This window comes from Numida meleagris, chromosome 25 (assembly GCF_002078875.1).
Source record: "Numida meleagris isolate 19003 breed g44 Domestic line chromosome 25, NumMel1.0, whole genome shotgun sequence".
Lineage (NCBI taxonomy): Eukaryota > Metazoa > Chordata > Aves > Galliformes > Numididae > Numida > Numida meleagris.
Window position 1 is genome coordinate 2,083,711 of NC_034433.1, and position 11,866 is coordinate 2,095,576.

Sequence of the window (11,866 nt, forward strand, 5' to 3'; positions counted from 1 at the left end):
TCCTAGGATATTTCAGAGAGGGATCAGCATCCCACAGCCATGTCAGTGTCCCCGCTGCTGCCTGCCTCCAGGGAGCAGGAGCAGGTAACGTGTCAGGTCTCATTGGATCGCCCACACTCGACAGATGACAGGGATGTTTTACAGTACACCCAGTTTGCCCTCTGAGCACCTAGTGTGCGCTCTGCTTTTTGCTAAAGAATTTAAATGCACCTTTCCATCAGAGCTGGATCCACAGCCCAATTAGTCTGGTGGGAGTTCTTCCTCCTGACTTCAAAACAGGGGTTAATTAAACACTATGTCATTACCAGCACTCCTAGCATTACGAATTGACGTAGCCGAGATGGGAAGAATTTACTTACAATTCAGTGAGGGATGTAACAATTCACACATGTTCCGCCAAAGACTTTAGAGCGAGCAAAATGAATAGATCTGCCTGCACGCAATGAATAAATGAAAGCAGAACTGCATTCCTCAATACCATCACATTTATACTGTTAGTAGCATGGTAACTGTATTTGGTTTTTCTCCAAAGGATGTCACAAGCCCAAAGCTCCCCAGTTTTCTGGTAGGAATGGTAGAGAATATAAATACACCTCAGTGGGAAAGCAAATAACACGCTCTAGGAAAAAAGTCACCATTCTTTATTGCCCTCCACACCACGCAGGGGCAACACCTTCAAGCTATGGATAAAGCCATTTAATACAGAAAATAATAGTTTGATTGAGAAAATCTACTGCTGATATCCATACTTGGCCATCCTACAACACAGCAACTCCTGCTTAGCTGAATCTCAGCCCCTTATTGACAGACCCACTGCCATGAGCATGCAGAAGATAGTAGAAGGGCAACAAGAGCGAACTCAGACATTGTTCACATAGGGATGACCGAAGTGTAGGAGTTGGAAGGGTCCTGCTTTGGGTTTTTTGGGTCGTTATCCATAGAGCTGAGGTTTTTGCAACATTGCTGGCATGGATCTATCTAATCAAAACAAGATTCCCCCCTGTAATAGCAGGATACTGTACTTAGATCCTGCTGGGAAGGGGGGTGGTGTGCCTGGGTGCAATCTTCATACCAAGCCCCAAGATGCTCCTGCATTTTCCATCAGCATCCCATGAACTAGATGTGAAAAATGCAACCAAAGAGAAATAACAAACCAGACCCTGAACTCTGCCCCTCCATCAGGAACAGAAGTGGTAGGAAGTTCTCTCAAGGAGGCAGAAAGGAAGGTGAACTTGAAGGATTGATATGAAATGCTGTTGGCTGATTAAGATTCAAAATGATTGCGATGCTAGGCTCAAGGAGGGTAGCAATTAGTATTTCAAGCAAGGACAGGATCTGAGCTGACGTGAGTTCTTCATTGGTTTCCCTCCCCACCTCCACATAGCATGTCTGATATGCTCTCATCATATCTCACGTCCTTAATGCCCTGTGCATGCAACTTTCAAATCTCTGCAGCCTATAATTAAGAGATACTGTCACATCTTTCTGTTCCACTAACAGAATAATGGTTTTCCTGGGCAGAGGCTAAACTGAGAAGCTTATTTTCAAAGCAGGAGACCATTATCCTTGGACAGTGTTCTGTGCCAGTGACTGTGCCTCATTATACCAAATGTTTAAAAGTTGCACGTGGGGGAATTGACTGGAAACCCGGGCTGCTGGGAAGGGAAAGTTGAGTGGTTTTACCTCCTGGGCTCCATGCAGCTCTGGTTCAGGTTGAGATCTGGTGGCACACCCCCATGCACTGTGGGCAGCAGCAACCAGGTCAGGGGACACAGAGCTGTCCCTAGCACAGCAAGGGGAGAATGGAACAGCATGGGGAGGAGTAGGGTTATCTGTTGACATCACCATGCACTGATGTTACATCAGCATGGAAGCCCAGCAAAGGGATGGAGAGGACTCTGAGTGGTCCCTTCACCCAACCCCTGGCCAGCATGATGTTTGTCCCCCAGCATGGCATTTGTCCCCCTCAGCTTGTGCCTGGCCATCAGCCCAACACAAGCAGCCCAGCTTCTGCCAGCAGTGCTCTTCTGGGTCAGCTTTCCCAGGGATGGGACTCCTCCAGCTCTGAACAATTCCACTGGCTCCATTTGGTATAAAGAGGCAATGAGCTCCATGAGGAATGCAGTGACTTTTCGTTTTGGTTTTAGCACTGCCCCTGTAAATGCATACCTCATCATATCTCTCTCTGATCAGGCTCTTTCTGCTTCTCTCTGTTTTATTCCCATTCTTTCTTCTCCTTTTCACCTGGTCTATCCACATGGACCATGAAGGTCTCTTGAAAGGTAGGACCACGTGCTGCCAGAACTCCAGCACATTTAGCTTTTTTTTTTTTTTTTTTAATTATTCCTTTTTGCAATTTGTTTCTTTCATAGCTGAAAGACCCCACCCACCCCATCCCGTCCCCATACACCCGCCTCCACCTAACGCCTAATGTTAAACATGACTCCTCTACCTCTTGCTGGGGTTGGGGGTACCCCCATGCCCATCGATGCATTTTGCTTGGAGATGCTCCATGGGCATCACCAGCCACATCACCCCCACCCCAAACTGGTCCCTTTATGTGTAGTGGGACCTGGGGATGCTGACAACAGGCATGAGCAGAAGGGCTGGATCCTCTGCATCACCCCTCAGCACCCTCCCCCTGGCTCCAGCCTCCCCTCTTCCCAGTGATTTATGCCACTCAGGATGGCACTTCCTCAACGGATTTGAGCTGGGTGTTCTGCTTCTCTAATGCACCCATCAGCAAATCCCGTAGAAATCCATGTTAACAGGGTTAGAGCGCATCAGCGTGCTGATGAGTATCTGCTTCGCCCTCCTAATGTACTAACAGGATGAGCAGTGCTGGAGAGAGGTAAAACCAGGGCAGGCACGGGAAATGCACTGCCAGGGAGTTCGGCATTGCAGAGCCCACCTTAGGGAAAACCTGGCTCTAGATCCAAGTTCAACCCAACCCACCCCAAATCTTGGGAAAGGGTAATTCAGATAAAAGGATCTGGTTTTTGCCACTCTCTACTTGACATTAATTGGGCTTTCTAACGGCCAGTCCTGCTTGCAGACTGAATTCTCTTCCCCTTAGAAAGGAGCCACTTACAAAGCTAACAAGTTATTATTTATTGAGATGCCAAGTTAACACAAGGCCTGGAACATTGGTTTTCTATTATTGCTTAATTCACAAAGTGCTGATGGAAGGAAACACGGAACAAAGCTGCCAGTTGTGCTGTGGGATACCAAATTCCTCTCCCACTGCAGAGAGCTGATGCCATTAATTAAATGGCACAAAGAGATGCAATGCCTTCCCCTGGCCGCTCCCATCGCTAAGGAGCAATTTTCTCCTCAGCCCAAGCAAAGTGTTCCCTGTTCCCCTCACCAGGACCACGCACCACGGTGTGGATGCTGCCTACCCAAAGGGCAAGTCCCGAGATGCTGTTTTAATGAAAAATGGCCCCAAAACTCAAGAGGCTATGGGAGGTTGTTTTTCCAGAAAAAACCTAACAAATGAAAAAAATAGGCTGAGTCATTTTTTTGATTGATGACTCTGCGTGTACAGCTTCGAAATAGCCCCATATTTTTTATCAATTTTAATAAAAGTCAAGAACAGAGTGGACTGCCAGAGGGGGGAGCGAGCCTGCTGGGTGCAGGACTAAACTAAACCAAAATAAATAGAGACAGGAGTGGGAGGGAGGAGAAATGTTCAAGGTACGTAAGCGATCTCCTTAGCTGTATTACACAATTTGCATGCTGAATGTAAGCTCAAATATGAACTAATGACTAGCTGATATGAAAATTAATTTTTATATATAGCAATCCTCTCGTCCTCGATGCAGTACTATCTTTATTTATGAGCTACCAGTCCTTGCCCTCCAGAGAGAAAACAGCTTTTCCCCCATTTTTTTTGTTAAAAGGTTTCTTTAAAAGATTGTTTTTTCCTGTGGGTCAGACCATTTATTTTTCAGTGACCTGGCTTAATCTTTCCAGTGAAAAAGAGAAAAGGATAAAGAATTGAGCAAACAAGATTAGATGCTCAGAAATAAGCTTGGAAAGGTAAATTCCCGTGAGTTTCGGGAGCTGCACAGAACTTGGCATCCTGTACATGCCCCCTCGCAGTGCTTTGAGTTTTCCCCATTGCATGGAGCTGTCTAAAATAGCGTGTGTTTTCACAAGGAAAGCTGGAAACAAACCTCACTAAACCAAGGTTACACCAAGGTTGGCTAAAATGCAGGGAGAAGGAAAGGATAGGAGCAATGACAAGGGAAGGATATTTATCACGTACATCCAGTTGGACTGCTCTGAGCAATGTATGTCATATGAATAGTTCAAGAAGCATCTGGACAGTGCTCTCAGGCAAGTGTTCTGACTTTTGGGTGGGCTTGTGTGGAGCCTGGAGCTGGACTTGGTGAGAACCTTATGGTTCTCTCCCAGTTTGGGATATTCTGTGATTTGGCGATTCTATAAAATTGCTTTCTAAAACCAAAAACCACCAGGGCTGGGCTATCAGTAATCTCAACCACAGCACAGAACCCAGCCATGGGCTTCCTTCATGGAGGCCCTGTGCCCACCTTGAGTTCGTACCAGGCACTCCATGACCTGCTGTCTGCACTCAGTGCTTTCCTCCTGCACTCTCAGCTCAGCACAGTCACACACTGGATTTATTTCTGAATATCCAGCCCTTGGCTTTTACCCCTTGCGAGCCCCACCCTCAACCCTCACTTTGTCTGTCTGTCTACCAGCGATGAAGACAACAAACCACTGCCCAACAGCCAGACCTCCCTGGACGGCACGATAAAGCAGCAGGAGAGCGACGACAGCTTGGTGGACTACGGAGAGGGCGGGGAAGGGCAGTTCAACGAGGATGGCTCCTTCATTGGCCAGTACACAGTGAAAAAGGACAAGGAGGAGACAGAAGGCAACGAGAGCTCGGAAGCCACATCCCCAGTCAATGCTATCTACTCATTAGCATAGCGCAACGCAATGGGACCACAAACAGCCTTTGGGGCTTGCAGTGGCTGGGGGTTAAACAGCCACCGCCAACTCAACATACGAATGAAAACCAACCAATGACACAAAAAGAAAAAAAAAGAAAAAAAAAGGAAAAAAATTTGCAAAAAATAGGAAAAAAAATAATCCAAGCAAACAGGCAGACCAGGTAGCTGCCAATGCCATCTTATTCTTAGCAAACAAGTAAATGGCAAGGACTCCCGAGGCGAGGATGAGTTGTAGCTGTAGCTGGAATCAGAGCTGAAGCGCGGGGATGGAGGGATGCAGGAGTGCTGTACCTGGCTCCCCGTGTCCTTTTTGTTCTTTTGGGAGGGAGTTTAAAATTCCTTTTTTAATATTTATAGGAAGGTTCCAGATAACAGGGGCAAAGAATGGGATTTGGGGGAGGGAAAAGGGCTGAGCAGAGCAACAAGAGCATTGGAAATCCGTAAAAGAAAAGAAGAGTGGTTGCTATATGGGCAACGCCACCGCGATATTGCATTACAGCGATGTCCATCCTCATGCAGCACCTTGCCCACAGCCTCTCCCAGACCTTCCTGAAAGACCAAGCAGCACCTGAAGCTGAGAAGTGTGGATCCCAAACACTGTGGGACCCAGCCCTGGGGGCCACCAGGCCCAATCATGAGAGCCCCAGGAGGACGAGGAGCTGCTGGGATGTGCTGCAGTACAGCCAAGGGCTGCTTGCCCACTGAGCCTGGCTCACAGCATCACTTGCCTGGGGAAGTGCAGGCAAAACATTTTGTTTTAGTCTTTGCTTTGTAAGAAGTTGGGGGGAACCCCGCCCCCCCAAACCATGCCTGCTTTCTTTTAAAGGCAACTCCATAAATCTTATGTAGCAAAGAGGGAGTGGAAGCAGGACCAGTATGAACAAGGGATGAGGGGACCAGAAATCGCTTATTTTGAGAAACAAAACAAAAGCCACCAACCACCTGGTCAGGCTGAGACATACCCCCTGGGAGCGGGTTTGGGGCCCCCCACCATCACCCTGCTCACCGTTCCAGCGCGTCAGGGACACGTGTCCCTTGGGAACAGCAGTGGGACACCGAGGTCCCCCCCTCTCCCAGCAGCAGTTACGCACCAGGTTGGGCGTTCTCAGCTAAACCCCGATTTCTTACAGTGGCCTTTCCCCCCCTCAATCAATCAGCCTGAGAGACGCTTCCACTTGCGGAACTCGCCTCTGCTGTTCTTTACATATCAAAACCCCACGCAATTTACGTTCAGCCTGGGAACACACTGTAACAAAGCGTCTCGGATAGGAGTGCTCCTTCACATGCCTTACACAGCTTCCAACGTCCCAGGACGTTTAACAAACTGACACTAACCCCCCACCCCGCTTCGCGCCCCAACGCGATGGCCTCGGAGCCACCGGAGCAGTAGGAGTAGGACGCTGGACAGCTCCCAACCGGGAACGCATGGATCCTATAGAGGGTAGAGTCTTAGTGGCCAACGCCGTGTGTATTCTCCCACTTCCTGCACTTTTGAAACCAAAGGTACCTTTGCTGAGAGAGATCGGATTCCTTCAGACCGTTCTGCAGACGTCGAATGATGTTAGGATGGATTTTTTTCTTTCGTTTCTTTCCTAAGGAGGAGGGTTTTGTTCAGCTTAATGGATTAAATGCAATAGGATTAATGCAATTATTCTTTCAGCTTTCAAGCTGGTTTGCTACAAAGACATATCGCTAACGAGAACACTACTAATAGGGATTGCTCAGATGTACTTTGCCACATTCTTGAAGCTGCTAATGGCACAATGATCCTGCACTTTGGGGAGGAGAGCCAGGACCGGGTCAGCATTAACAGAGCAAATGGGAGAGAACAGGACGCAAGCAGACAGCAGGCGGGTGACATGCACCTAACCCCAACCCCAACCCTACAGCTGGGGGGCTCCAGGACAGCACAGGAGCCATCTGCCAGGGTCCTCCCCAGTGTCACCTTGCAGGGCAGGGCCATGTCTGCTGCTGTTGCCCTCCATGTAAATGCACTCATGCAACAGACCCATTCCTGCTGCTGACGTTGGCCTCACTAAGGAGAGCATCCCCAGCCTGTCCCACAATTGCATTTCAGTTTCTAAGCAAACCCATTAAGCCAAACGTAACACAGCTCTCAGTTAGGGGGCTGGCTGCTTCCTGAGCCCACAGCTGTGTGTATGAGTTTGCATAGCTTGGAGGGAAAGCGACCTGCAGCCACTGCTATAGAGAAGCAGCTTCTGCTGTGGGAACTGGGAGCCTTGGGTACCCTGCAGCATCCCCAGCCCTCGAGAAGGTATCGGTCCTGGCAGCAGGGCAGGCTGTGCCACGTGTCTGCTATGTGCCATTTGTATTAGCACCAGTATTTGTGTCCTGCCATTAACCTCTTTGCTTCTTGCTGGAAGCAGGGCAGTGTTCACCCTGAGGCTTTTCCATGCTTGCCCAGTTCACCGTGGCCTCAGTGAGCCTCAAAAAGGTCTCACAGAAACAGAGTCTGAGCAGCATCTTCCTTGTGATCAAGCAGGAAAGGAAGGCGATGAGGACCCAGGAATGAATGGCTCGGTGTAATTATTGTGGGCTTGTACTGCTGGGTGTCAATTTACTCAAAAATTAGAAGATATAGTAAAAAAAAAAAAAAGAAGACGAAGAAAATTACTATATTTGTTTGCAAGTTGCCCTGAAGTTTCACCAGGGACCTGGGGGGGGGGGGGGGGGGAGGGGCGGGACAGCCCTGTGCCAGCCCCAGGGCTGGGCCCTCCAGTGCTCATCAAAGGGCGCCCATCCCTGCAGGACCTCTCGGAGCGGGTCACATGCTGACTGCCTCTTCTGCAGAAAACGCATCCTCACTGAGGATCAAAATTAAAGCCAAGCACACACAAGGCCAGCTAGTGCCAATCACGGAGCACAGGCATGGGACAGAAGGGAGTGGTTGTTGCTTTGATGCAGTGCTGAGGCTGCTCCTATTTTCTCTGAAGTGATGTTGCAGCGAGAGACAGAGGTGCTGCAGGAAGCACTGAGTGATAGTACAAGTCCTCCTGAAACCCTGTTCATGGAAACACCAACAGCCCATCCCCACAGCACCCTTACACAGCATTGCCTTCTTGCAGTCCCCAAGTCCCTGCAGGATGGCCACTTCTGCCTCCAGGGATGGAGCTGGCAAGAGGCAGAACTCATTGCTGCAGGGCTGGGGTGAGGGCAGAGCCGTGCAGGAGCATCGCCTTGCAAGTCTCATCCATCCATCCTACAACCTATCAATTCCTTATCTCATCCATTCATCCTGTACCCCATCCATCTGTCCCACACACCATCCATCCTGTATCTCACCCATCCATCCCATGCCCATCCCATCCATTCTGTATCGCATCCATCCACCCTGTGCACTATCCATCCATCTTATACCCCATCCACTCATCCTGGACCCCATCCACCCATCTATCCTGTACCCTCCACTCTGTACCTCACCCATCTCATGCCTGCCCCATCAATCCCATTATTTATCCACTCACCCATCACACTCCATCCCACCCATCCATCCTCTATCCCATCCATCCACCGCCTCTCCCCGGTGCAGGTCCCAGCAGAGCTGTGTGCTCAACCTGCAACTTAACATCCACCGTACCAGGCTTAATTGTGTACTAGCAGCAAACAATTTCAGTTAAGCAATAAAAATAAACAAACCTTGTAAGCATAAAAAATAATAAGAATTAAAAAAAACCAACCCACCCACCTCCTATTTCTTGCACTAAGACCTGTTTTACTGAAGAGAATAATGATGAATTTCTGGTCCTAACACAACGCCCTGCTGCACCAGCAGCTCCCCCTGCCCAGCATCACCTGTCTCTGTGTCCTTTGCAAGTGGGCATTGGGCTTTGGTTGTCCAACACAGTCCAAATCCTGTGTCAAACCCACAAAACCAACTTCTTCCTTTGCAGTACAGCGTTCTAAATGTTCGTTTCTTCCGCTCTCATCGGAAAGAAAAATATCGGATTGTTTTGTTTTTTCTTTAATTTGTAAATATATCTCCATCCTTCCTCTCTGTAAAACCACCTGGTTGGTCTAAATATTCTATGTATTTATTTGCCTTTTTTTTTTTAAAGCAAAAAAAAAAAAAAAGACACCTTTGCGTTAACCCACTTGTTTCAATGAGAAATGTATATCTGAAGCTGTAAAATTAACACTTTACAGCCAGAAGAGCAATGGACTACAGAAAAAGTGTTTAATATAAGGACTTATAAACTGACTGCATGAGAGATGAAAGAAAGCCAAAATACTCAGATAGCATTTTTTTTTTTTGAATCACTGTAAAAAAGAAAAAGACTGGGATTTTTTTGTATAGAGAACACTAAACATATAATAAAACATTGTTCAAAACTCATGCGACGCCTGCCCTTCGTGTCCATCAGCTTTTTGGCCACTGATGCTGTCCCCTCCCTGGTCCCATCCGTGTCCACAGCCCTTCCCAAAAAAAAGCACAGCCCAGAAGTTGTGATGGGACATGGCAGGGCAGGATGATGGTGGGACTCAAGGAGATGGGGAAGGGAGGTGGCTCAGCAGCGCTTCACCCCAAACCATGCACAGGGGAAGCATTTCCCATAGGGGAAGCATTTCCCAGCCCCGACTGCCCTGCAGGGGGTCCCTGCAAACTCAATGCAGCAGCTCCTGCGGCTCAAAGCGGCAGGACAAGACCTACGTGTGCTCTGAGCACATCGGGAGTGGCTCAGGTACAGGGGAGCAGAGCAGAGCCTGTGCTCAGAGGATGGAGCTCCCATCCGGACTGTGCCCAGTGCCCAGCGTGGTGCCCATCAGCCAGGGGAGCAATTTAACTTCTGTCAGCCCAGTGTGGCTACCACCACCCTACCAGGAACAGGTCTTGTGTGACAGGAAGCACTCCAAGAGCAGCAGCACCAGCTCATGGGAGCAGAGAGCCCTCACCCACCACCTTGGAAGCCTTGGTGCAGACAGCAGCACCCATCCCAGCTGGGGAAACTGAGGCACAAAGGTGCAGTGGTTGCTCCACGCAGGCAGCTTGGCAGTGCCCAGGGCACAGGTGATGCTGCTTGGCATCCAGCACTGACCACAAGGCAGACAGCCTCACACAAAACAGAGGAGCTGGATCAGGAGTACTCCTTGGCCCAGCAAACTCATGGGAGCACCAAGGTTTAACCCAAGTGCCCCCAATCCCAAAGCTCCCGGCAGAGCCCTGCATTTCCCGTCCCTGCTCAGGGCTCTGAAGTGCTCTCTGCTCCCTCGTGCAAAGCCTTGATGAGAATGGGCTGGAGGAAGGGGGAAAAACACAAAGCTATTTGGCTAATGAAGATGTAATTGCTGCAGCCCTCACTAAGAGGATGAAAGTATTACTGCAGTGCTGCGGGGGAGGGGGCTTTATCCACCCCTTCCCCATCACTAGGACAGCAGTGGGGAACAGAGGTGCCTTCACTTGGGGCAGGAGAAGTCCCAGAGTGTTTGGGGCAATGGGGGCAGCAGCCATCCTGATCCCTACCCCGAAGTCCTATGGGATGTGGAAGGATGGAGCAGGAATGGCACTGAGAGTTGCAGCCCTGGCTCAGGACCAGCAAGTATCAACACAGGGCAGGACCTTTCTGAACCAGGTGGGCTCAGCCACGAAACCTTAAAAGAATTCCTCTATCCACTCTGCATGCTTTGGTAGACACTGGCTGTTCCCATCACTCCTACAGGGAACAGTGATGTTATTGCCCAGAAGTGAGTGACAGCAGCCCCAGCCCCATCCCTGTGGTCAGTATGGGGGAGATGTGCACACATTAGTGCTCAGCCCTTTTTATAGAACCATCACAACACCCACTTCTTCCCTGACCTCGGTGGGGCGCAGGTCGATGCTGACAGCCCCGAGTTCCCTCAGAGGAGCAATTCCACCCACCGCACATTCCCCATTACCATCACTAAGAGCTCCAGCAGCACTGGGAGTGGCCACGGGAGCCTTTATGGGGCTGCCTCCTCCCCTAGCTGCTATAGGACAGAGCCCTGAGGGGTCACTGATAGCCCAGATCCAACCCTTGGGAGCTGTGAGAGCAGAGACTGGAAGGAGAGGGGCAGAGGATGGGCAGAGGACCTCTGCTCTGCCTGGAGATGACAGCGGGAAGGGCCGTGCCCGATTCTTCCTGGTCTCACCCCAAAACAGAAGCTGAGAGCAAAGAAGGGGGCAAGAGAAGGACAGGTGGAACCCACTCCGTCTGGCCAGAGGAACCCAGACCACTGGAGCTTTGTCAATCAATAGAGATACCGATGCCTTAATTACTCCTCTGTAATTGCAGGCCATTAACCTGCGGACAGCCCAAGTGCCCATTGATCTCCCTCCATCATTAGCGGGTCTGCGTGGAGCTGGGAAGGAGGGGGAGCGTGGGGCGGCCGCTGCTCCCAGCGCTCTGCTCCCGCTTTGCCCCCCAGCGAAGCCCAGCCTGGGAGCTGCTGGCACCTTGACTTGCTCCGAGTGTCACTGTCACATCCCATAGCATCACCCGCCTGGACAGAGCCCTGCAACGCTCGTGTCGGGTCCCCCGCCTATGACAGCCGCACTTGTCTCAACAGAACTCCCCCAAAATGTTGCTATAAAGCCATTTCCGCAGCCTGCACACAAGCCCTGTTACGTACACCTACAGTTACACACGAACATTCAGGCGTGGGGGGAGAGCATATATATAGAAGCACTGCACAGGGGTGGGTGTCCCCAGCGAAGCCCGACAGCTGGGGCTGCCCCTACCCCCACAGAGCAGGGATTTTGCCCCCCAGCGCCACACCTGCTCCAGCCCCATAGGGACGGGGTTCTGGGCTCCTCCAGGAGCCGGGTGGGCTCAGCAGCCCGGAGGCTGTAGCATGCATTATGCATCACGCTGCAAGCGGCTCTGACTGGTCCTTGCACTGTGGCAAGT

The 11,866-nt window shown here is 50.3% G+C and overlaps 1 protein-coding gene across 5 annotated transcripts in view; it reads left to right on the forward strand.

Moving 5' to 3' along the window:
• The window catches only part of NFASC (neurofascin), a 72,692-nt gene extending 67,664 nt beyond the window's left edge, over positions 1 to 5,028 (forward strand). For 2 of the 5 annotated variants that reach the window (XM_021376859.1, XM_021376863.1), the window contains 2 exons: positions 2,271 to 2,282; positions 4,728 to 5,028. In XM_021376859.1, coding sequence (XP_021232534.1) covers positions 2,271 to 2,282; positions 4,728 to 4,959 — 244 coding nt within the window. In that variant the 3' untranslated portion in view covers positions 4,960 to 5,028. The remainder of the gene's footprint in view (positions 1 to 2,270; positions 2,283 to 4,727) is intronic. The other 3 variants (XM_021376861.1, XM_021376862.1, XM_021376860.1) reach the window with 2 other exon arrangements.